The 26356-nt window shown below is 40.5% G+C and overlaps 1 protein-coding gene across 3 annotated transcripts in view; it reads left to right on the top strand.

The window, feature by feature from the left end:
* SLC25A36 (solute carrier family 25 member 36) overlaps positions 1-15539 on the top strand; it is a 39880-nt gene extending 24341 nt beyond the window's left edge. For all 3 annotated transcript variants that reach the window (XM_008266251.5, XM_089331140.1, XM_089331141.1), the window contains 3 exons: positions 5543-5609; positions 8742-9031; positions 11710-15539. In XM_008266251.5, the coding sequence (XP_008264473.1) occupies positions 5543-5609; positions 8742-9031; positions 11710-11903 (551 nt within the window). In that variant the 3' untranslated portion in view covers positions 11904-15539. The remainder of the gene's footprint in view (positions 1-5542; positions 5610-8741; positions 9032-11709) is intronic.
* Positions 15540-26356: the final 10817 nt, after the last annotated feature.

Here is a 26356-nt window from a genome sequence, read left to right as displayed (position 1 = left end):
AACCTTGTCACTTTAATACCAAAACTCCACTGAAATATACCAGAAAATGATACCACCTGTAAGATTTTGCCACACCAGTAGCACAGATATCAAATTACTATAATTTTAATTTCAAGTAACCTCTCAATTCAATTTTGTTTTTACTTTATTCATATGAATTCAGGTATTTAGTTTTAGATGCCAAAAAACTCAAGGGACAGTTTATTTAAAGTAGGACTTTCTCTCATGTTTTGTAGTGTTACAAGTGATTACTGTTAGAATTTGTAAGCCTCTAAAATTTAGCTGTAAATTTTCATGCATTAAAAAAAAGTCCCTAGTTGTGAAGAATAGTTAATCCTATTAAGTGATGTTGACTCTTAGTTTTACTTCCCTGTTGCCTCCTACATATCCTGTTGAGGATTTCTGCGTTTTGCTTGTGTATTTTGTTTAAATGAACTTGACTATCCCTCAGTATACACCTAGACACTTGTGTGTATACAAAAAAAATTGTATTATGTTTCTTCTTTATGTAATTCCTAAATTTTAAAGGTTGTCTTATCTGGCACTTACGTCCTTTTATATACATATTATAAATGTAAAGGAAGTGCATTCCAGTTTTATTAGATTATATATTCATACAGTTATGCTCAATTCTTAAAACACCAGTAATGTAAGTGGTTATTGTTTCCTACATACCTAGTGGGTTTTATTTGCTTATGGCATGCTCTATTATTTTTCAAGATATATTTTTCTATTTGACATAAGGTTCACTATTAAAGGTTAAGCTTTATTTATTAAATACAAATTTTGTCATGCATATATAAAATATTTTTAAATTATTTTATTTGTCCATGGCAGTTCATTCAGCCAAATGGATGGTTGGACAGATGTTTTGTGTGTTTATGTGTAAACATTCTTCCTGTTTTTTTGTTTTGTAGAATACAAGAAATTAAATACAAAATAATCCAAAATATTCCATAAGTATGGATGTGCAATATTACTGGCCATAGTGCAAAAGGTGAAAGGTACTATTGTAGCAACATATGCTTTATTTTATAAAAACAAATTATAAATAGTTCCAAAATGAAGTTATTTGAATATTCTGTTGAAATTTTTTTTAAGATTTACTAAGTAGGGTGATTGTTCAAAGATAGAAAATTGTGCTTTCAACTCTTTGATCATGATAGATAATAATGGTAGGAAAATGAGGTGATAACCCCCTCTAAACATTTTCTTAGATTTCCATTTGACAAGGTTAGCATTTTTTCTTTAAGGCAAGGTTGATCTTCTTTTAGGTAAGTATTTGGACTCTGAAACTGCTCCAGATGGCAGGATTTTCAGTACTCGTGCATTTAAAAAAAAAAATTATGGCCCATTCTGATAATCCATTCTTTCTTTTTTAACCTAAAAATTTTTTAAAGTTAGATCTCACAGTAAATATTTCTCAAATCCTTCCAGTGGGATTCAATTTGTACACATGTTTCTGATGAGGTCACTGCTTGTTGTTATGATACAGAAAAGCCTGTGTCTATTTTAGGCATTTACTGTACATTTCTCCCGAGAAAAGAGTGAGATCGTGTCATCTCATGCTCCCCATCCGCAGGTCACTTCCTGTAGAAATATGGACTAACTTAAACCTCGTGAGTACTGATCTGAGCCTCTCTTGCAGCCTCTAGTATAAGAAACACACCCTGGGATTTTATGATAGCTGTGGAATTAGTAGAAGGCGGGAAATGAACTTTTATTTCCTGAATTTGTGTGTGCATTATTGAGTATTCCATAAAAATTTAATTATGATCCCTTTATAATCCTTTTAGAAGGAAGAATGGGGTACTTTCAGGTCATCGTGTAATAGCAGCGTGGGGTCTTCAGCTTGGCGGTAACAGCCTTGACCTCCAAGGAATCTGATAATAGTGTATATACACAGTTGTACATGGCATCATACCATCCTAACTCCTTCTAGATAAAATAGTAGCTCTCTTTGCTTAGCAATAACATTTAAAATTCTACTGTAGTGCTTTCCATTCTCGTGTGTTAGTTCTTGGCTTTCTGCTTTTTTTGCCAAAATAGCAATCTTTGTACCATTACTTTCCAAATAAATGCAGGATTAAAAAAAATGGGATCTTACCTGTTTTAGTTTTAATTAGGTTTTAAAATAGGTAAATGATAACATTTCTCTTAGGAGGCTAGGTGGATTTTGTTCTTACAGAAGTTAACTGAAATAAAAAGTAGTGAAAATGCAACACTACAGGTATCACTCACTTAATGAAATAAACATTTTCGGCAAGTTTGCTATAACCAGATTTTTCTGTTAATTTGGTTTTTTGTTGATTTTTATTACCAAATGGGCTCTTAGATCAAATGTACTCTGAAGTCAAGACTTTGAAAATCGCATTTAAAAATGTTAAGGCTTTCTAATGAAGCACTAACACACCACTAACACTATTGCCACTGGATTGGCGCTTTACTTTAAGCCACTATGAAGCAGTCTTAATGCTTAACCTACAAATGGATCTCTCATATCTTCTTTTTAAGTCTGTTTTAATGTATCAGTGGATGCTCAGAATATTAGTATAAGTTATTGTTGTATTATCAGAATGTCCACAAACTTAAAGTGCATAATAAAAAGTAATAAGCAATCTGTAAATTCAAAGGGCATCATTCTCAATATCTTCATGTGTATTTGTCTTAGAAGGAAGTTGTTCAGCTTTGGCTAACCTCGAATTGCCTAAGTTAGTGGTAGTATTTTGTTTCTTTTTGTTTGTTTCGTTCCTTGAATTACTAGATGTAATTTAGCCTAAAATGTCTACTGGAGTTTGTTAAAAGTGCCTTTGGTTAGGAGAAAGTAATAGCATAAAAGTCAAGGGTCAGAGTTTTAACTGATTCAGAACCAGTGACTATGGGCCTGTGGAGTGTGCCTAGATTCTTGGTAGTGTGCTGGCAGTTAGAGTAGTCCCTCAGAGAGTGACTAGTTAGGGGGAGGTGAGCCAGAACAACTATAATAAGTGTAGCTTATTGATAGCAACAGCTACATAGAGATAAGATAACATTCTCTCACTTACCTAAATTTTAGTATGTCTTATGACATAGGTTAATTCGTGCCTGGAAATGTCTTTTAGTTAAGTGAGAAATACCTGTTGTTTGCTTCCCACATTGTTTATTAATAATGTACAGAGAATAATTTCAGGTTATATTGTACAGGTCTTTATAGATTTTTAGTCCTAGTAAATTTATAAATATTTGTTGTAATATTTTAAAGTTATATATATATGGATTTTTCCCAGCCTCAAATTAAGGAATTTTATGACCTGGAAGAATATTATGAGCAGAAGCTTTGATACTAAGTTCACATTTTCATACATAGAATTTTTATTTTAAAAAATTGGTACATATCTTCTTTTCAAATACAGCATAATTAATTGAGAATTTTTATCTAGGCAGCCCTTTTTTAAAAATTTTTTCTAAAATTGAGTAAAAAGCAAATACTTTTCTTAATTTAAAATTTCTACAGATGATTGCAAAAAACCAGTGTGACTAAGGTAGAACATTTTGTTGTTTTTTTCCGCTTAGCAGCTTTTCACTAATAAACCTTTCATCTTACTATCCCGAAATTAAGTTAATATAAATCTCTAATTTTAAAAAATACAAATCCTTAAATTGGGGCTTGACCAGGGCAATGATATCTGATTGCCTTAAAAGATAAATCTAAATATCTTTAAAATAATTTAAATAACTTTTTCATTTAAAAAAATGAGATTGAAAAGAATAAAAAATAATACTCTATAACTTTGTTCTAATTAAAATAGGCCATGTAAGAAGAATATTTAGTTGCTCTGATAGCTTCATGCTTTTCTTCCCTCTTACCAAGAATATATATATATATAAAAAGAACCTTCCACTGAAACAGATGTTCCTAATAGTCTGCCTAACCTTTTAAATTTGTATCATTTTAGTACTTAACTGATGCTTCTAAAATCATTGTCCCATTCTAATTTTATAGTTACATATTAATATTAAAAGCACATAAGAAAAATAGAGGCTATTGTTATAAAATTGTTAAAGGAGTTATTAAACAGTTTTCATTCCATCTATCCTGCTTCCTGAATACATTTAATGGGATGTCCTTTTGTGTAACAGCTAGCTATTTTTACAGTGATAAATGGGGTCACTGGAGTAAAATTTGAGTTAGCTAATTGCCTGACATCGTGGAAGGGGAAGGAACCTTGTGAGGCCAAATTCAGCTCTGTAAATAGTTTAGTAAAAGTATTTTGCATATGTAGATAACGCTTGTACTAGTTTTGAAAGCCAGTAGTAGTAGCTTTTTCAATTGGTTCTGTTCTATGTGTCAATTTTAAAAATAGATTATTCCTAAGTATATCACAGTATTTTTGTTCCTGAAAGTACTTTACTCATGTTAAATGTGCTGATTGTAGTCTGCTTTTCTAAAACTAATGTGCTTGACATAATAGTATTTGATAAAAAAGATTATAACAGTTGAGATCTTTAGACATATCTTCATGCAAGTTTTCATATTATGTGAAGGCCAGCTGAATAAATGTAGCCTGATGTAAGTAGTCCTATGAAGTTTGTGTAGCTGATCTTAGATGTAAATGCAGTCTATTTAAAGCCCTGTTATGAGACAGTCTTCCTAAATTCCCGTGATCATCAAGATTGCATTTTGTGTGGAATTTTCCTGTAAATAGGAAGATGGCAAGTAAAAGCTAATGCATGCGCCTAGAAGCATACTGCTCCAGAGGTTGTCATTTACTGGCTGGCATGAGGCACATCTGGGTGGCCAGCCTTCTTTAATAGTTGTTGAAGAGAGAGAACTTTAGTTTTAAAGTCAATCAGAGCTAGCTTCTCTTCTGAATTTCTTTATTCAGTGTCTATAAAAGTGAGAGGAAAGTTCTAATTTGTAACCTTTTCATTTTTGAGATTTTTTAATGTGTCTAAGTAGATGAAGAAATAGATCTGTCCTGTTAATCCTAACAGAAACTTTACCTTTGTAGTGACCCTGATTCTGAAACTTTTAGTAAGCATGTTTAGAAAGTATCTGTGGGGCTATACAATAGTCTTTTTGGTTATATAATCAACCAAATGTCCAATAACAGTAAATGATCCATTTATGTAGAATCCACTTTGAATGTAGTGGTTTTGTGATACTAATTGGACTACCAGGTAGCTGTGGTAGAGTGCATGCTTTTTAGCCCTAGAATAAACAAAATTCCTGTATGTTTGGCTACAGAAATGGGTTTCTGAATTCGGCTTAGATAGTAGAGAGCACCCAAAAGGATATTCTGAGTAGGCTGGGAGAGCACTGTGTATATAGTCAGATTTTGTTCTTAAAAGAATCTTTTAGTTAAGGTCAGAATTTGAAAATTCATGTAGATTGAAAGTGAAGACAAATGCTTATGGTTGTATGGATTTGTACAATAAAAGTATAAAGCGTCTATCAATTAGCCCTTTAAGTATTTCTGAGTATTCTTTACTATAGATTCATATGATTTTTAAATGTTTATGTTCTTTATTTTTACTGGAGTTCATTTTAAACATGTTTGTCTAGGTTTTACTGCGATCACAGCAACTAACCCCATCTGGCTTATAAAGACTCGGTTACAACTTGATGCAAGGTATGTTGATTCTTTAAAATAAAATTAGTTCTATGGATTTAGCTAATTTTTTCCTGGAAATGTATTTCATAAGATTTTGGTGTTAGGGGTCTAACTATGTTTTCCTCGTAACCTTTTGCTGCCTGGTTTGGTGGCAGTCATATATATAGATTCATCTGTTAGAATTGCTTGAGAGTACCAAGATTCATCCATCAACAAATCTATAGTAAACAGATACTGCTGTGTTCTAAAAATAAACAAAGGAAACAGTGGGACCAGCTTTAAATGGGATAATCAAGAAAGTTTGGTTTTTCATTTTAAGCAGAAGAAACAGTCGACCATAAAACTCAGAAGTCCTAAGGTCTAGGCATTTGGTATAACCTGGAAACTGAGGAAACCAGAAGCAGTGCAGCTTAGGGTTGCCCATATCAGCTCCTGTTAGCCTTAGGATATGGAATGGGGAAGGGTAATACTGTGAAATAGAGAGATGGGCTTTTTTTTTTTTTTTTTAAAAAGATTTATTGTATTTATTTGAAAGAGTTAGAGAGGTAGAGCTTCAGAGAGAGAGAGGTCTTCCATCTGCTGGTTCACTCCCCAGATGGCCATAATGGCCGGAGCTATGCCAATCTGAAGCCAGGAGCTTCCTCCGGGTCTCCCACGTGGATGCAGGATTCCAAGGACTTGGGCCATCTTCTACTGCTTTCCCAGGCCACAGCAGAGAGCTGGATCAGAGGTGGAGCAGCCAGGACTAGAACCGGCGCCCATATGGGATGCTGGCGTTTCAGGACAGGGCTTTAACTCGCTGTGCCACAGCACCAGCCCCAAGAGATGGTCTTATCTAGTGATTATAATAATGATTTTAACAGTTTTGAACTGTTACAGACTTCAGTCTAGAGTGGGTTCTGTGTATCAGACATTTATGCAGTTCTTGTATTTTTGGAATTTTGGAAGCAGTGTTGTATTCTGTAAGCTATAAACAAACCTGATCTAATAAATCATTAACAATTAATTGCAGTTGCTTAGATAATCTTTTCTACATCTGTCATGTAGAGTTATATGCTATTTGAAGATTTGGCAATGTCTAATTGTTTCATCTGCAGTACTGCTTTTAGTGAAATGTTCAGTTGTAGCAAAACTCAGTTTCTTAGTGCCATAAATCTGAAAAATGATAGGTAAGACTAAACCTCAAGTTTGAGATGCCTATCCACATATTGGATTGTAAGCTATCAGAGTTTGTTTTTTGTTTTTTTTTTTGTTTGTTTTGTTTTTTTTTTTGTTTTTTTTGACAGGCAGAGTGGACAGGGACAGTGAGAGAGACAGAGAGAAAGGTCTTCCTTTTGCCATTGGTTCACCCTCCAATGGCCGCCGCGGCCGGCGCACGGCACTGATCCGATGGCAGGAGCCAGGTTCTTATCCTGGTCTCCCTTGGGGTGCAGGGCCCAAGCACCTGGGCCATCCTCCACTGCACTCCCTGGCCACAGCAGAGAGCTGGCCTGGAAGAGGGGCAACCGGGACAGGATCCGGTGCCCCAGCCGGGACTAGAACCCGGTGTGCCGGAGCCGCAAGGCGGAGGATTAGCCTAGTGAGCCACGGCGCCGGCCCTCAGAGTTATGTTTCAACATAGAACTAGGGGATTAGGTAAAGCATGGCTTAAAACTCTTAATTTTTTTGCCCCTTTAAATTGTAGCACAAGCTAGTACAGGGATGGGGAATGGGGTAGTGTGGGGTAATAGTAAAGCTTGACTATTAGAGTATTCTAACTTAACAACTCTAAGGTCAAAAATAAGGCTGGTATGTCTACAGGTCTTCCTTCTAGACTTGTGTCGTAGCTTTCTTGTGGAAGAGAACCAGTGGCACCAGAAACTGGTAGGTAGAGTTGGTTGCTTGGATCCTTCAACTAAATAGATACTCAGAAAAGTCAGTCATTAGTTCATAAAACTGGAGGCATCTGTAAGTCATCTGGTAAGTGTTTTAGCTATGGTTTTATTTTGATATGTTATACAAATTTTAACTCCTCTTTATCTCCCCATAGGTAGTGTTTAAACTCATTTCTTTTTGGGGGAATCATGGTATAACGTAGTTAATTTTTGTTTTTACAAACTAAAAATCACACGCATATGTAGGAATAGGTTTTGTGCCCTGTAAGAGTAGGTGCTGTACCCTTAAGTAGCACTAAGGCAACTGTCTTGAACAATACTGAATAAATCCGATAGCTGTACAGGTCCCCATTTACTTTTCACTGGCAATACTAATGTAGCCATTGCTTTTATATGCTCATGGAGAGTTTTATTTATATTCACCAGTCACTTTTGGGAAAGGGCTAAAAGGAGTTGTTAACTCTTCAAGGGCAAGCAAGCTAATTAATCATATTCCCTACTTTATGAGGACCATCATCATTAGTTTTTGTGTTACTAAATGCAAAGGAAATTCAACTTACTTAGAACTGGCATTAATACAGTGTGAGGAGTATTGTGTACTTTGTTTTGTTGTTATGCAAAACAGTGTTTTGAGTTGCATATAGTGCCTAGCTGATCTGTTGTTTGAACCCCAGAGGAGGACCTGGCACTGATAATAGTATGTCGTGGATTTTGCATTAAGTGAAATGTTACTATATCTTACTCGTGTAATATGAACAACTTGGGATGGGACAGAAAATATGAATGTTGTCTTAAAATTGTGATTGTAAAGCAGGCAGGTATTGTGGTTCAGTATGTTAAGCCACCACTTGGGATGGTCACATCACATACGGGAGTGCCAGTTTCGGTCCTGGCTGCTATGTTTTCTCATCTGGCTCCCTGTTGAAGCATCATGGGAAGCAGCAGGTGATGGCTCAGGTACTTGAGACCCTGCCACTCATGTTCAAGGCCCCAGGCTTTGTTCTGGCCCATTTCTGGCTGTTTGGACATTTAGAGAGCGAACTAGCAGATGGAAGATAGTGCGTGTGCACACACGCTTGCTCGTTTATGCGCTCTATCTGCTTTTTCAAGCAAATGAAAAATTTATTTTAAATTCTGATTTCACTTCTTCATGATTTAAAGAAGAGCATTTTGGTATATTTTTACTCTATTTCATTTACTTTATTTACTTATAAATTTACATAAATATATATATATAAATGATATGTCAATAAGATTTCTCCCTTTTCCTTTTCAGGAGCCGTGGGGAAAAGCGATTGGGTGCTTTTGAATGTGTTCGCAAAGTATATCAGACAGATGGACTTAGAGGATTTTACAGGGGCATGTCTGCTTCCTATGCTGGCATATCAGAGACTGTTATCCACTTTGTTATTTATGAAAGTATAAAGCAAAAACTGCTGGAATGTAAGACTGCCTCTATGATGGAAAACGATGAAGAGTCTGTGAAGGAAGCATCAGATTTTGTGGGAATGATGCTAGCTGCAGCCACCTCAAAGACTTGTGCCACAACTATCGCATACCCTCATGGTGAGAAGAGCTGAAATTGCATAATAATAATATTGTATTCCATAAGAAATATGTCGCATGCCAGCCACCAGTTTGCTTACTAGAGCATTTATAATTTTTACTGAACTCTGGTAAAACAGCATTCTTGAGTTAGCAATGGGCTGATGCAGCTGATTAAAGGGGCAGTGTATGCTGTGATGTAGCATAATGGTGGTCACACGTGCACTCTAGAGTCAGATAGTCAAATTCCAGCCATACTGGATCAGCTAGAGACCTTCCAGTAAGTTTCTGAAAAATATTTGTGTTTAAATGGGGGCTATAGTAAATACTTTCATTGTATTGTTGCTAATTTACATAAACATGGTCTAGAGTACTTAACTTTCTTTCATTATTATTCTTTAGTTTTTTTTCCTTTTTTTTTTTTTTTAAAGATTTATTTTATTTATTTGAAAGATGGAATTACAGAGAGAGGTAGAGACAGAGAGAGAGGTCTTCCATCTGCTGGTTCACTTCCCAGATGGCCACAATGGCAGGAGCTGCGCCCATCCAAAGCCAGGAGCCAGGAGCTTCTTCTGGGTTTCCCATGCAGGTACAGGGGCGCAATAACTTGGGCCATCTTCTACTGCTATCCCAGGCCATAGCAGAGAGCTGGATCAGAAGAGGAGCAAGGCCGGCGCCACAGCTCACTAGGCTAATCCTCCACCTAGCGGCGCCGGCACACTGGGTTCTAGTCCCGGTCGGGGCGCCAGATTCTGTCCCAGTTGCCCCTCTTCCAGGCCAGCTCTCTGCTGTGGCCAGGGAGTGCAGTGGAGGATGGCCCAAGTACTTGGGCCCTGCACCCCATGGGAGACCAGGAGAAGCGCCTGGCTCCTGCCATCGGATCAGTGCAGTACGCCGGCCGCGGCGGCCATTGGAGGGTTGAACCAACGGCAAAAGGAAGACCTTTCTCTCTGTCTCTCTCTCTCTCTCACTGTCCACTCTGCCTGTCAAAAAAAAAAAAAGGAGCAGCCAAGACTAGAACCGGCGTCCATATGGGATGCCGGCACTTCAGGCCAGGGTTTTAACCCACTGCACCACAGCACTGGCCCTGTAACCTTCTTTGTCTAAGTCTAGCTATGCTAGAACATAATCAGAATTGTCCTTGTTTTCAAATGGGAAACTGAGAACCAATTTTTAGAAAATTAAGTAACGTAACCCAAAGTCATATCAGCAGTGGAGCCCAGATCCTAACTGGAGTCTAATTCCAAATCTGCTTCACTTTTGTTACACTGGTTAATATTATAGTCTGCCCCCAGCCCCTGCCCTGCCACTTACATCCTATCAGGATAAATGAAATAGGACTAGAAAATTAATATTTGCTCTAAAATGTAATTTATGAAACCAACTATTAGCCTAGTTGGACTGTGAATTTACCCATCTGTTTCTTCAAGGAGGCTGCTGGCTCCACTAATGGAAGTCAGAGTAGCACATATCCACAACCTTGTTGAGGTTCTGGCCTCCCGTGTGGGTTAAGACAGTGCCTGCTGAAGGAAAGGATAGAGCTTGAGGAATTAAAAAATCCTGTCCTGGGGCTGGTGTCAGCTTGCAAAGCTGTAGTCCCATATGAGTGCCTGTTCAAGTCCTGGCTGCTCCACTTATGATCCAGCTCCCTGCTGGTATGCCTAGGAAGTACTTGAGCCCCTGTTACCCAATGAGATTGACCCAGATGAAGCTCCTGGTTCCTGGCCCAGCCTTGGCTATTAGGGCCATTCCGGGTGTGAAACAGCAGATGGCAGATCTCTCCATCTCTGTCCCTCTGCCTTTCAAATAAATAAATCTTTTTTGGAAAAACAGCAATCTTGTCACTTTGAAGTGTGATGATGTCATTGGGAGAAGAGGTATAGTTGATAAAGGAGGTATTTGGAGTTAAGTGTGTAAGTGGCGTGACTCTCAAAACATGACAGGGAAGTTTCAAATACACTTTCGCCTTTGCTGGGGACTGCCTTAGGCTTTTTGAGACCCATCAAGAGTACCTTGTTGAAATGTTTCAAAAATAGTGAAAGAGTCATTACATTTTTAAATTGGAAATTAAAATCTTATCCAAGCTGTACAATTAAAACCTGAGCAGCTCCCACTTCTCACCTTTAAAATGAAGAAAAATTGGAGTCATCGTTAAGGTCCACTTCCTAGTTGATTCCCAGGCTGGGCCTTGTAGCCGGCAGCTAGTGTTTGTTTCTTTATCCACTTGCCATTTCACATTGGTTTACGTGGAGTGTTGTGAATAGATTAATCTGTGTTCTCTGTGTACTGTCCACTTTATTTTTTTAAATCTTTTTACCTGTTTCTCACTGTATCTATGTTCACCTTTGATACCACTTCCGTTCCCTTTGCTGCTTATTCATATTTTTCTCATCAGATCAGTTCCGCCCTCATTAATTACATAGCATACAATGGATAATTCTCTTTTGTCTCTTTGTATCTTTTTATACTTTTTAGAGGCCTATAAAATTTCATGACTAGTGTATATGGCTTTGATTATAATTTATATTACAATATGATGTGACTGATTTCAATCGGCTACACATTAAAAATCAGCATTTATCTTGAGTGTACACTTACGAAGTGATAAATGAGATGTGCTCCTTATAATTAGGATGGTGTAAAGATATCAGTAATGTTTAAACAAAATTATTTTTTTCTTTCATTTCTTTCTCAAACAGAAGTTGTAAGAACAAGACTACGTGAAGAGGGAACAAAATATAGATCATTTTTTCAGACACTGTCTTTGGTTGTTCAAGAAGAAGGTTATGGGTCTCTTTACCGTGGCCTAACAACTCATCTGGTGAGACAGATTCCAAACACAGCCATTATGATGGCCACCTATGAACTGGTGGTGTACCTACTCAATGGATAGCAGTGTGGGGCTGCTCCAGAGAGGGGAGACCAAAAGATTGCAGTGGACCATGGAGTATCCAAGCCAGCGTGGCGGACGGAAGAAAAGTAGTTTGGGAACATGTAACTATGCCTAAGTGGAAGTTTGGTTGTAGGAATTTAAGTAACCATACCGCATTACTTGATCTTTCAGTAATGAGGGAAAGAAAAACCTTGGCTGCCTCCAAGGAAATGCCTCTCAAAGCACTCCTTACGCAAAATTGCCATTTTCTCTACCATGTCCACCAGATGCAGTTGTGTTTCATTGATTTATGGCAGTCAGAGTATAGTGTTTATTCCATAAGCACGCACTTCTCCAATATTCTAAACACGTACTGTAACTATCCAAAGATAGTATTGGCAGTCATAAATTTCCGATTTCTGGCTATTAATTCCTGTAAAAGTGTTAAGCAACAACATTAGGGAGAGCCTTGGTATTACTGTCACATTTTCCCAAGAAGACCTTGCTCAATATTTTATGTTCAGTTATTTGGCTTTGCAGTCACTTTTTACAGCCAACGAGATAGCATCTAAATATCTTACATATTTTTAACATTAAATTTTGATTTCCACAGCTTACAAGTGTTTGATCTTTTGCATAATGTGGATTTTAAATTGTTTGCCAGTGTATCCAACTCACATGGTAATGGTTTGGGAAGATGAATTAAACTAGTAAAATGTTGATTCTTGACCATTTCAGTGACTTGAGCATGTCCTCATATCTTCCCTAATTGTATGGTACATGAATGAATGCAGTAGTCTTTTCAGTGACTTACTGGATATAAACTTGACTTTCTACCTATTTGTCACACCTTAGTATCATTACAAGTGGAAAACATATACCACTTCTCAGTTTTTCTGTACTTGTTTTCACTTTAAGAATTTGAGCCCTTGAGTTGTTTTCAAGCCCATGTAGATTACATTTTAATTATTTTGTAGAGAAACTGGTAATTTTCTGTTTGGCCCTTGCAAGTTTTTATTTTAAAAATAACATACTAAAACTAATATGTGGGACAGTAACAGTATTAAAGATGAGGGGCCCTCTGCATCTGATTCAGTGGGTAATGCTCTTAACTGACTTAGAGTTTGGCAAAAGAACAAGCTGCTTTTGACAAGAAATTTATTCTGTGCTGATTTTCTGAACGGTAAATCATAGCATTCAAGTTAGTTTGGGTTAAATGTATTAACAGGATATAACTTTTAAATTTTGCTATTGAGACAACTGTACCTTTTAATACTTTAAATGTATTCTATATATGGCCCTTATGAAGCTATCTGTTGTAATTCTGTAAGACTTTGCCTATGGATGTTGCTATACTGGTGTATAAAACGTCTACAATTAAACTCCAGTGTGGGATTCATTTCAGTAGACCGTAACTGTGCATTTTGTGCAGTGGCTTTATCTGCAGAATGACTCCTTGTGAACGCACTTTGTGGCCTTGTTTTGAGGTATGAGAATAGAGAATTTCATGATAAAATTATATTTTTTAAAATATTAGCCGTGTATTGGGCAGAAACAGTGTTGCTAACTTTTTTGGGGTTTTAGGTATATTGTTTTGGAGACCTTCAGTATACATGTCTTAAGTATTCTGTGTGCCCTGTAGTGCCCCCGACACGATTGCCAGCTTACGTTGCTGACACCAGTGAAGTGCAGTGCCCCCTTACCTTCTTCAACCTGACCTCTTGTAGTCACCAATAGCTGGATGTTTCTGAGGTGCTCAATTGGAATCACGAATATTCCAGTCCATGTGGAGACCAAAGGCAAATTGAGTTTCCTTACTTTTTATGGTAAACTTCAGCTTTGACATTTATTGTGAGGAACATACCAAAAAAAGAAAAGAAAAAAAAAGCAGGAGATTCTAACTTAAAAGTGGAGAAGTCTCAACCTATGGTGTTTACCTTTCTGGGTGCCACTGATACTGCCTAAGAATCCAGTGCCATTTGCCTCTGAAGACCCATCACCTCAGTTGTGCTGAATGTAGGGCAGAGACCTCCCTCTTCTCGCTGATCTCAGTACCCACGAATGGTGAAGAGTGATACGAAAACCAGCAGCGAAGGAACACCTTACAGAGCTGTAGCAAATTCCTAACAAGTGTCCTTCCAGGATGACCGTGAATGCTATTTCTGTTTGTATTTAGCAAGTCCAATTTGGCCTTCCGTGCATCGTATTCATCTTCTAAAGCTCTCCTGTGTGCACTAGAAGGAACAGAGTCTCCGTGCTTGTTTGTACAGCAGCTAGAAGAGCACCACTTGCTGTAGTTTATTTTTTGTGTGACGAGGATAATTCAAACAGGTATTTAAAGTTTGCCTCGGAAATCTTTCTTGCAAAAATTTTTAGTGAATAATTAAATTAAAATTGAGTATATATATTTTTTTTAACTTAAAAAGAGAATGCATACTCAAACTCAAAGCATTGGACTTTTTGGGTAGTGTAGACTATGTTTTGTTTTTATGTGTTTCTACTAGTAGATAACTTTACTTCTGGTGTAAGGTAGTCAACACTCTTCAGATTGGAATGTGCTTTTACTGTAGAATCTTCTCTGAAAATGGAACTGAACACATTCAGGTTAAAGCAGTAGATCCTGGAAAAGAACGTCCTCCCGCGGAGCAGCAGCAGAAACAACTTTGGCTGCCTCTGCTACCTGTGACTCAGAGAATCGGTTTTGTGCATTTCAGAGTCCAAATGTGGGACTTGCCCCATGATTGCAGGATACCATACAGTGCTTTCAATTCGGGGGTGGGGGGGGGGCCCTGTACCACCAAAGCTGGCTCATGGTTCTCATTGTGTAATTTTAGTAGAACCAACCCTACTGGATGGGCCCCATGCCCATAAATAATTGATTTGTCATTTTGAAACCTTGGTAGAATATCATGAGATTATTTATCCAGACTTCCGTCTCCTAAACCATGATGCACACTGTGGAATGACAGCAGATTGAAACCAACAGCATTTAGATTGTTAAGAAATAGTGAACATTTCAGCATATTTAAATTTGTTTTAAATCTCAAGCATATTGATTTGAATTTGAAGGTGTTTCAAGTGCTAGAAGTCAGTCCATTCCCTACCCTTCCAGAATCACTGATGCCTGTCTGTTTACATGCTCTCGTGCCCGCGCTCTCGGTACTGTAGGGACTCTTGGGGCTGCTACATACAGTTCAGCCTTTTTCTCCTCTGATGTTGATCATGACTTTAACATTCCTAACAGTGTAGTTGTTCGGGGATGATTTAAATTGGAGGGCATGACAGTGCGTAAAGCCCAGTGCTTTCTGTCTACTCAGTGTCGCTTCTCCATCCTGCCCTCACATTTGCCATGTGTCTGTACGCTGACTTTTACGCTAGTCCTTTCTGAAGTGATAAACTGTCGCTTCACTCAGTTTTTGTGTTAATGAGCTTTTTGACTGTACCCCAGTGTATGTGAATGAGTAGATTGTGACCTGTAAGTGGTAGCTAATTAGTCAACTTAAAATGAGTTGGTAACTTAACCATTCATGTGAGGTTTGCTATTCTTGATTTATGTACATTGCTGTAAATTATGTGCATTTATTCTGTATTTATGTTATCCAGCCAACTTTTACTTGAATTGTTAAGATTCAAAAAATTAAAATATATTCATGAAAATGTGGTTGTTTTGGTTTTTTTCTTTATGTATATTTTGGCAGAATGAAAATGTGATGACTTTCTTAGGGTTCTCCTACGCGCAGAACAGCGCTTTGCCATTTCAGGTTAGGTGTCAGGCTCATTTGTTGATTGCAACAACAGATCTTTGGGGGCGCCTTCTATCTGCTAGACTGGCATCTCTAGAAATCGAAAGGTCAAGTCATCTGTGCATGTTTTCCATGGCTTTATGGTATTGATCTTTAAGTATATGAGAGAATAACCATTTGTTAGGTTGAAACATAAGTCACACAGATGAAAGTGCAATGTGCTGTCTGCCCACTTTACGTTTTATCTGTTTTAAGTTTTTCAGAATTGCAGCTAACATGAAACATTGCAAGTCTTGCGGGTGAGGAAACCGGGACAGACTGCCATGCTCCGCATCCCAGAGCTACGGTAGAGCTGAAGTAGTGTGCTTAAGCAACAGTCATCTTGTGCTGAAGATGCTGGCAGAGTGATGGCTGAGGTTGCTGTGGGTTAGCTCAAGTGTCTCAAGTTCAGACTGGTGTGGGTTCCCTCCTGAATGTTGAGGAAGGAATTTGTGAGTTCGTGATTCGGTTTCTCAGCACTTGGTGACATTAGACAGCTCAGGCAAGCAAGCACATTGTGTTCAGTGATTTCCTTGTTTTCCTCCTGACTGCATAGGCCAGCTGGCTGCCTTAGTTAATGTATTGAATCAATTCAAAGTGTGTAGTCCTGGGGTGCTGTGTTTGCACAATAGTTTTATGCGATCTCCAGCAGCCCACGATCAGATGAATAGAGTTAGTCACATCTTGTTTACTCACTTGGGTGGTTTGAAACTAGCCCTGGGCTTACTTGGTTACTCGTGGGCATTCTAGATGACATGGGGTGTTCACAGAAACTCTTAAAGGAAAGATTTGTAGGAGTTGACCCAGGATAAAACACAACAGAGAGTAATGAGAAATAAAGCTGAATATGTAAATCAGAACAGTATGGGCTGTCTTAGAACTAAAACATAGACCTATAGTTTATATCCTTAAGCCACTGGGGAACCACTGGATTTTTTTCCCCTTCAAAGATGACCTCATAGAAAGTCAGACTTAGGGGCCAGCATTGTGGCCTTAGTGGGTTGAGCCGCCTGCAACACTGGCATCCCATATAGGCGCTGGTTCCTGACCCAGCTGCTCTACCTCTGAGCCAGCTCTCTGCTCGTGGCCTGGGAAAGCAGCAGAGGGTGGCACCTGCCTCTGCACCAATGTAGGAAACTAGGAAGAAACTGGCTCCAACCTGACCTAGCTCCGGCCACTTGGGGAGTGAATCAGCAGATGAAGATTCTCTCTGTGACTTTGGCTTTCAAATAAATAAAAATCTTAAAATTTTTTTTCTAAAAAATTAGACATGTAAGAAATTTTGAGAAGTTTGTGGAAAAATATAAAAGATAAATTTTATGCAAAGGATTTTGAAGTCCTACATATACCTTCAAAAAGTTCATGGGAAATGTGTAATACAAAAAATTGCATGATGTGGATCTGGTTCTAGAGCCCATGAGACTATTTTAGGCATGGAAGGCCAAGAACTCTGGGGAAAAAAAAAAATGACCTAAATGAAAGATCTCTGCAAGTGAGATCCCAGTGTAAAGAACAGGCCATCAAAGAAGGAGGTACCTTTCTCTGAAGGGAGGAGAGAACTTCCACTTTGATTATGACCTGATAAGAGTCGGTGAACTCAAGGCTTCCATAGCCTTGGCAACTCATGACTGGAACCTAGGGTGATTACTAATGCCATAAGCAAGAGTGTCAATTTGTTAAGTCAACAACAGGAGTCACTGTGCACTTACTCCTCATGTAGGATCTCGGTCCTTAATGTGCCGTACATTGTGACTTAATGCTATAACTAGTACTCAAACAGTATTTTTCACTTTGTGTTTCTATGTGGGTGCAAACTGTTGAAATCTTTACTTAATATATACTAAACTGATCTTCTATATATAAGAGAAATGAAAATGAATCTCGATGTTAATGGAAGGGGAGAAGGAGCGAGAAAGGGGAGGGTTGTGGGTGGGAGGGAAGTTATGGGGGGGGGGAGCCATTGTGATCCATAAGCTGTACTTTGGAAATTTATATTCATTAAATAAAAAAAGTATTTAATCAAAAAATAGATGAGCTTATTGAGTTTGGTCATATTGATCAGATAAAAAAAGATATATAAAAAAATTGCATGGATTGTTGTAAACTTTTGGCACTAAAACTTACCCTTTTAATTCTATTTCTCCACACAGTTTTTGAAGTGTTCTTGATATACTTCCAATGGAAGTATATTAGATGTATGCTAGATATATGGACTGTATATTAGATACTCTGTGGCAGTATTGCAGTATTTCATCATTTTAGATCTATGAAGATTGCATGGAGAAAACAGTATTTAAGTAGATTTTGAAACAGGGATAGGAATTTCACAGGCTAATTCCTGGGGGAATATTTCCTTATTGACACAAATAACAAAGTATTTTAGTAGCCTAAGTGAAAAGTAAACCATTTTCTTATTCTCATTTTCATATTCTTATCCCTGGGAATTTACTCAAAAACAGATGATCACATCCGCTGGAGCAGAGGGCAGTACCTGACCCTGGCCTTCTGTTCCCCGGCCCTCCAGAACGTCTCACAGGTCCCCACCTTGCACCTTCACAGTCCAGCAGTAGCGGCCCATTTGCCAGCCATTGCTACTGCACCTTGGCTGTTGAGACCTCAGTGTGGTTGATCTGTGTAGACTTGGCTGACTGATGGCCCAGGTTGTTGTGGTGTATCGTTTCCTAAGGTGCATGTTGGGTTTTGGTTTTGTTCTTTTCCTTACCCCTCAAAAAAAGTGCTAGAGCAACTGGACGTCAATATGAGTGACAATAAATCATCATCTCACCGTACACGGAAGATGTGTATAGGTAGAATCCCAAATTTTTTAGGAGAAAATATCTTTGCAATCTTGGGACACTAGTGTTTACAAAAAACACCATAAAAGACAAACCATGAAGAATAAAAGACAAAAAGGCAAAAAATGCAGGGCAGGATGGGAGAAAATATTCACAAGTTTGCCACTAGAAGTAAACTGGTAGGCTCACACAGCAGAAGACTACATGGTAAAAATGTGAAGCAAAGCAAATTATTAATGTGATAATGTGGAGGAATAGTAGAAAACATTAAGTGAACAAAGCCTGGCACCAAACATCGTTCTTTATTCTGCTTATATGAAGGTGAGGACAGGCATAACTAGGCAAAGTGACAGAAGTAAAAGTAGTGTTTATGGAGGTGGGGAGGGCGGGAGCTAATAAGGGGAATGATGGAAACGCCTCGTGTGTTCTCTGGTAGTTAATCAGAGGTGTACATAATATGAAAATTCACTAGTTTTACACTTAAAACTTGGTTACTCTAAGTGTTTTTTAAAGTATAAATAAAATTTAATACAAGCAAAAACTTGACAAAAAGAAATATGGATGAAGGCTACAGAATGAATAACAAAAGACCTGAATTGTCAAAGCACAGTTCATAAAATAAACGTGCTTCATGTGCTTCCAGAAACAAAGTGGAGGACTTGAAAATGAGTATCTGTGGGGCCGGCGCTCACTGTGGCATAGTGGGTAAAGCCACCACCTGCGGTGCCGGCATCCCATATGGACACTTAGAATCCAGCTCCCTTCTGATGCACTAGGGAAGGCAGTGGAGGGTGGCCCAGGTGCTTAGGTACCTTCACCCACATGGGAGACCTGTAAGAAGCAGCTCCTGGTCCCTGGCTTTGGCCTGGCCCCATTGCAGCCATCTAGGGAGTGGACCAGCAGAAGGAAGACCTCTGTCTCTTCCTCTCTCTAACTGCCTTTCAAATAAATAAATCTCCCAAAAGTATCTGCTTCGGGCATTGTCAGTCGTCAGGGCCTCCAAGGCGCTGGCTCCAGGCGCCACAGCTCGATCTCAGAACATATTTCTGGAGGCACTGATCTCAGGCCAAGAGTTACCAGGAGCATTCCCCTGTCCCACTCACCAAGCACAGAGCTAAACGATTAGAACTTAATGTGGAGAAACGGGGTTGGGCCGGGTGCTGGGGCCTGGAGAGCCAGGAGTATGACGTGGGGGCCTGGGGCTGAAGAGAACCGGAGGGGTCTCTGGGGGCAGGTGGAGTCAGAGCTTTGCAGGAAGCTGTCCACGTGAGCCCCCCACACTCCTCTGACGCTACCCGCTGCTGACACCAACACACAAGGCCCGCTGCCAGGAGTGATGACGAAAACTTGCAAACAGCGCTGGACACCTTCAAGGGCACAAGACGTCAGTGCTCTTAGAAAAGATGCAAAACAACTGCAGCTATGAAAATGAGCACGCCACAGGAAGCCGCCGGGAAGAAGACTGGAAATCCATGGGAGTGGGTGTGCAGCGGGCCAGACCCTGGGAGCCTGTCACTCACACGGGGGGCTCGGATTGGGTCCCCAGCTCCCAGCTGTGGCTCTGGTCCAGTCCCACCCTTTGTGGGCTTCTTGGGAGTCAATCACCAGATGGGAGCTTTTACTCTGTGTTTGTGCAAAATAAATAAAAATTTTAAAAAATGAAGAGTGAAATTGTAAAAATACAGGTGCTAATAGTAAGAACTCAAATGGGGGTGGGGAGCAGCGTTGCGCCACAGATTAAGCCACTGCTTGCCAGACTGGCATCAATATGAGTGCTGGTTCAAGCCTCAGCTGCTTCACTTTGATCCAGCTCCCTGCTAACGCTCCTGGAAAAGCAGGGGAAGATGACCTAGTGCTTGGGCCCCTGACACCCACGTGGGAGACCTGGATGGCCTGACCCAGCCCCAGCTGTAGTGGCCATTTTTGGGGAGTGAACTAGCAGATAAAAGACCTGTCTCTCTCTCTCTGTAACTCTGCCTTTCAAATTTAGAACAACTCAATGAATATGTCAAAAGTGGATTAAATATAACTAAAGCAATTTAAACTTGAAGATCCATCTAGATGTGCCCAGAAGAAAGAAAAGTGGAGAGGCATGGAGAATGGAATGAGAATGTCTAAAGTCCTTCTGGGGTCTGTGCCGCAGCTCCTTGGTTGGTCCTCCACCTGCAGTGCTGGCATCCCATGTGGGCGCCAGTTTCTAGTCCTGGTTGCCCCTCTTCCAGTCCAGCTCTCTGCTGTGGCCCGGGAGTGCAGTGGAGGATGGCCCAGGTGCTTGGGCCCTGCACCCGCATGGGAGACCAGGAGAAGCACCTGGCTCCTGGCATCGGATTAGTGTGATGCCAGCCATGGCAGCCATTTGGAGAGTGAACCAACGGAAAGAAGACCTTTCTCTCAGTCTCTCTCACTATCTATAACTCTACCTGTCAAATAAATAAATAAATAATCTTATAAAAAATCTTATAAAGTCCTTCTGATTGGTGTTGCAGAGTATATTTTTAAAAATTAGGAGGTGTGCAGCTTTGATAAGAAACATGGATCCTTATCTCCACATATCACAAGGCATCCTAGATGTAAAAAAACAGGTACTAATAATAAGAACTCAAATGGGGATGGGTGCGAGTGCGGAGTGGGCGGTACCCAGGAGTGCCACAGTGAGACGGAAGAAGACACAGGGCGGCACTTGGCTTCTGCTGCCTGCAGGGTGGGCTGGGCTGACAGACTACAGAAGTCTCTGAAAGATGAAGAGTCGAGTTTCCCACCAGAGGAAGTCCTAAAGGACATCACTTAGGCGGAAGGAATGTGATACAGATATAAACTCCAGCACATAAGGAAGAGAAGGTAAACAAGCCAGTATGGGAGGTGGGCAGGTGCCAAAAATGATTTATCGTTCGGAAGAGTGGTGCCAGGGGGTCTGGACAAGCAGAAGCCAGGCAGCGCAGCGTCCGACAGTCTTTGGAGAGAAGGGAGGAAGAGAATCGGATCCAGCAAACGGGGGTTACCCGGGAGGAGGAGGAGGAAGACTGGGTGATGTTAAACTTTGTTATATAGATATGCGGGGGGAAGGAGTGGAACTGTAAAAGAACAGAAATAATGTAACTTTTATACTTACAGAAGGGAAAATATGAAAAAAAATTTTAAACTCAAGCCAGAAAGGAGGAATATGAAATAACAATAAATCCAAGTATATCAGTCATTACATTAAGCGGCAATGGATCAAATAGATGTTCTGGTTTAAAGATTGTCAGACTGGAATTTTTTTTTCTTAAAGAGTTATGGGGTGGGGGGAGTGGGAGGGGAAGGGAGAGAAGGAGAGAATGAGGCAGAGAGAGCTTCAATATGCTGGTTCATTCCCAATATGGCCACAACAGCCAGAGCTGGGCCAAGCCGGAGCCAAGAGCCAGGAGCTTCATCCAGATCTCCCACGTGAGTGCCAGGGCCCCAAACACGTGGCTCATTAGCAGGGACCTGGATTGGGAGTGGAGCAGCAGGGGCAGAAACCAAACTGATGCCCATAGTTGGGGGCCAGCGCCAGAGGCGGTGACTTAACCTGCTCGCCACGATGCCCGGCCAATGAGCCTGGCCTTTAAAACTACAAGCAGGGCAGGTGTTGTGGCTTAGCGAGTTAAGCAGTTGCTTGATGCTAGCTACTCCACCTCCAATCCAGCTTCCTGCTAGTGGGCCTGGGAGGTGGTGGATGATGGCCCAAGTTACTGGGTTCCTGTCACCCACCTGGGAGACTTAGAAGGAATTCCTGGCTCCTGGCCGCAATGTGTTCCAGGCTCTGCTGTTGTGAGCATCTGGGGAGTGAACCAGCAAAAGGAAGATCTCTCTCTTTTTGTCTTTCCCTCCGTCTCTGTCAGTGTCTTTCAAATAGATAAATCTTAAATCAATAAACAAACAAACAAACTACAACCAAAACCCTTCGTGAGACATGGCTGAACCCCAAGGACGTGTTAAAGCTGAGAGTAAAAGAGAACAGCTAAGACATGAATAGAATCCAAGGAAGACAGGTCTAAGGACACACCACAAGATAGAACGAAGGCCAGCAAGTACTACCAGAACCCGAGAGGTTCAACTCTTGGTAACCAGAGTTGTTTCACAGAACCATAACAAAACTCATCATGAGTTTAAATTTTTTCTCAATATATTTTAAAGCCAAACTGGAAAGTGCACAGAAATTGAAAGAAACACAGAAGAAGACTTGTCTAAGTCCATCAAAACTGGGAGATTTTAACGAACTTCTCTTAGGACTTGATAGGACAAGCAAACAAAATTAGTAAAAACAGAGATTTCAGAAACATAACAACTTGAATCCAATGGAAGTACGCGGAACGTTGCATTTCACATTTGCAGAATATGCGTTCTTTTTCAAGCACACATGGAATATTTATAAAAGTTGGCCCAGAAGTCTTCGTGCAATCGAGACTCCTGTGAAAAATAAGTTTACTCCCTAGGGGTGCGCATTTAGCCTAGCAGGTGCATGGCCGTTTATGATGCCCGCCCTCGTCAGAGTGCCTGGGTTTGATCCCTGGCTCCTCCTCCTGACACCGGCTTCCTATCCTTGCAGGTCCTGGAGGCAGCAATGACGGCTCAGTGGTTGTTTGCCCCACCTGCGTTGAGTTCCCTGTTCCCAGTTTCATCCCCGACCCAGAGCTAGTGGTTGCAGAGACTTGGGAGAGATTTCTCTCGCTCTGTCTCTCCCCCCACACCCTCCCTCTGCCTCTCAAATAAATAAATAGGGACCAGTGCTATGGTGCAGTGGGTTAATCCTCCGCCTGTGGTATTGGCACCCCATGTGGGCGCCGGTTCTAGTCCTGGCTGCTCCTCTTCTGATCTAGCTCTCTGCTATGGCCTGGGAAAGCAGAAGATGGCCCAAGTGCTCTGGCCCCTGTACCCACGTGGGAAGACCCGCAGGAAGCTCCTGGCTCCTGGCTTCAGATCAGCTCAGCTCCAGCCATTGCAGCCTTCTGGGGAGTGAACCAGCGGATGGAAGACCTTTCTCTATGTCTCTACCTCTCACTGTCTGTAACTCTACCTCTAAATAAAATCTTTTAAAAAATAGTTTTTAAAAGACAAATTAAAAAAAAGAAAAAGAAAAAAAGACAAACTTATGGAGTCAGCATTGTGTCACTAAGGTTTAAGCCACTGTCTGTGACACCAGCATCCTATATCTGAGCGCCAGTTCAAGTCCCGGCTGCTCCACTTCTGATCCAGCTCCCTGCTGGTGTTCCTGGGAAAGTAGCAGCAGATGGCCATAGTGCTTGGGCCCCTGCACCCAGGTGGGAGACCCTGAGGGAGTTCTAGGTTACTGGCTTTGGCCTGGCCCAGCTCTGGTCGTTGCAGCCATTTGAGGAGTGAATCACTGATGTAGAGGTCTCTTTTCTCTCTGTCTCTCCCCCTCTGTCTGTCGCTCTGCCTTTCAAGTAAATAAATCTTTTTTAAAATTAATAAATAAAAGCACAAATGTACTGAATGGAATACAACATTTTGTGCACTTCACAGTTAAAACACTATTTTCCAAAGTCGCTTGGATTTGCTCTTTCCTTCTCTGCTCCTCAACTTGTCTACATTTTAAATATAGAGACAAAGATGGATTTCTAGTAAAAGAATGGAAAGAAACATACATGCATAAGAAAGTTGAGTGGATATTTGAGGAGTTCTTCAAGAAATTCATGGAAAATTCTCATTAAAAAGACTATGGGGGCTGGCGCTGTGGCTCAGTGGGTTAATGCCCTGGCCTGAAGCGCCGGTATCCCATATGGGCGCCGGTTTGAGACCCGGCTGCTCCACTTCCTGTCCAGCTCTTTGCTGTGGCCTAGAAAAACAGTAGAGGATGGCCCAAGTCCTTGGGCCCCTGCACCCACGTGGGAGACCCGGAAGAAGCTCCTGGCTCCTGGCTTCAGATCGGCGCAGCTCCAGCCATTGCGGCCAATTGGGGAGTGAACCATCGGATGGAAGACCTGTCTCTCTCTCTCTCTGTCTCTCTCTCTCTGCCTCTCCTCTCTCTGTGTAACTCTGACTTTCAAATAAAATTTAAAAAATCTTTTTTTAAAGAAAAAGACTATGCATGGATTTCAAAATTTCTTGCACCAAAATGGAATCATTTTTAATTCCGTTTTTCCCACAAACTTTTTGAACTGCCCTTATATTAATATCACACAAAGTAGACATACTCCTAGTGATATTAAAGACTTAAATCTGAAAGTAGAAGTAGAAAAATCCCTCAATGCGTGAAGATATCAACACTTCTGTCTCAGTAATTGATAAAAACAAGTAGAAAAAAAAATCAGGGGCCAGCACCATGGCACAGTGGTTTAAGCCACCACCTGGGATGCCAGCCTCCATAGGAGCACCAGTTCGAGTCCCGGCTGCTCCTCTTCCAAATTAACTCCCTGCTGCTTCTCCTGGACAGGCAGTAGACGATGGCCCGAGTGGTTGGGCCCCAGTCACTCCACCTGGATGGAGTTTCAGTCTCTTGGCTTTGGTCTGGCCCAGCCCTGGCCATTGGCAACTATTTGGGGAGTAAACCAGCAGATGGAAGATTCTGTCTCTCACTCTTGCGCTTTCTCAGTCTCTTCCTCTCCCTTTCTGTAACTGTGCCTTCAAATAAATAATTTTTAAAAAACCTCAGTAAATATATAAAAATGTTTGAATAACACTATCAACAGCTTTATCTAATTGGCATTTATATAAGACCTTACCACCTTACCTAATAAGAGCAAAAAAATTCTTTTAAATGCCTGTGTACACTCACCAAGACAGATCATATATTGGTCATAAAGGAAGTCTCAATTTAAAATGATTTAAATTATACAGAGTATGGTCTGCATCTAAAGTGTAATTAAATTAACAATTAATAGCAGAGGAGCCAATGCTGTGGCATAGTGGGTAAAGCCACTGCCTGCAGTGCCAGCATCCCATATGGGCACCAGTTCAATTCCCAGCTGTTCCTCTTCTGATCCAGCTCTCTGCTGTGGCCTGGGAAAGCAGTAGAAGATGGCCCAAGCGCTTGGGTCCCTGTACCCACGGGGGAGACCAGGAAGAAACTCCTGGCTCCTGGCTTCAGATTGGTCTAGCTCTGGCTGTTGCAGCCTTTTGGGGAGTGAACATGGAAGACCTCTCTCTCTCTCCCCCCAACTCTCTCTCTCTCAAATAGAACAAATAAATATTTGGAAAAAATTAATAGTAGAAAGATAGCTGGAATATGCTCACAAATATTTACAAATAAAATATCATACTTTTAAATAACCCATGGGTCAAAGAAGAAATCTCAAGATTCATTATACAGTATTTTGAACTGAATGTTAATGAAAATATCACATCAAAATTTGTTAGATGCAGATAAAGCTGTGCTTTAAGGGCAATGAATAGCGTGGATGGTTAAAATAGGGAAAAAAGGTATAAAATTGAAGATATAAGGTAATACTTTAAGACTCTGGAAAGAGAGCAAGTGAATACATAAGTAGAAGAAATGAAAGTTAATAACAAAGCAAGCAATCCATGTAATGCAAAATAAAAAGCACCCACAAGAGGGGCTGTTGCCATGGGGCCGTAGGCTAAGCCATTACTTGTGATACCGGCATCTCACACCTGAGTGCTGGCTCAAGCCCCAGATGCTGTGCTTTCAATGCAGCTCCCAGCTACTCCACCTGGGAGAGCAGGAAAAGATGCACTAAGTGTCTGGCCCCTACTAAGTTGGAGCGCCCAGGTGGAATTCCAGGCTCCTGGCTTCAGCCTGGCCCTGCCTTGGCCATTGCAGCCACTTGGAGAGCGAACCAGAGGATGGAAGATCTCTTTCTCTTTCTTTGTCTCTCCCTTTTTTCTGTCACTCTACTTTTCAAATAAATAAGTAAATGAATGAATAATTGAATAGAAAAATCTTTTCTTAAAAACCCGT

Source organism: Oryctolagus cuniculus, chromosome 4 (assembly GCF_051225735.1).
Source record: "Oryctolagus cuniculus isolate XC-2025 breed Fujian yellow rabbit chromosome 4, ASM5122573v1, whole genome shotgun sequence".
NCBI classification, from domain to species: domain Eukaryota; kingdom Metazoa; phylum Chordata; class Mammalia; order Lagomorpha; family Leporidae; genus Oryctolagus; species Oryctolagus cuniculus.
Note: the sequence above shows the minus strand (reverse complement) of the source record. Positions and strands in the feature narration are given on the sequence as shown.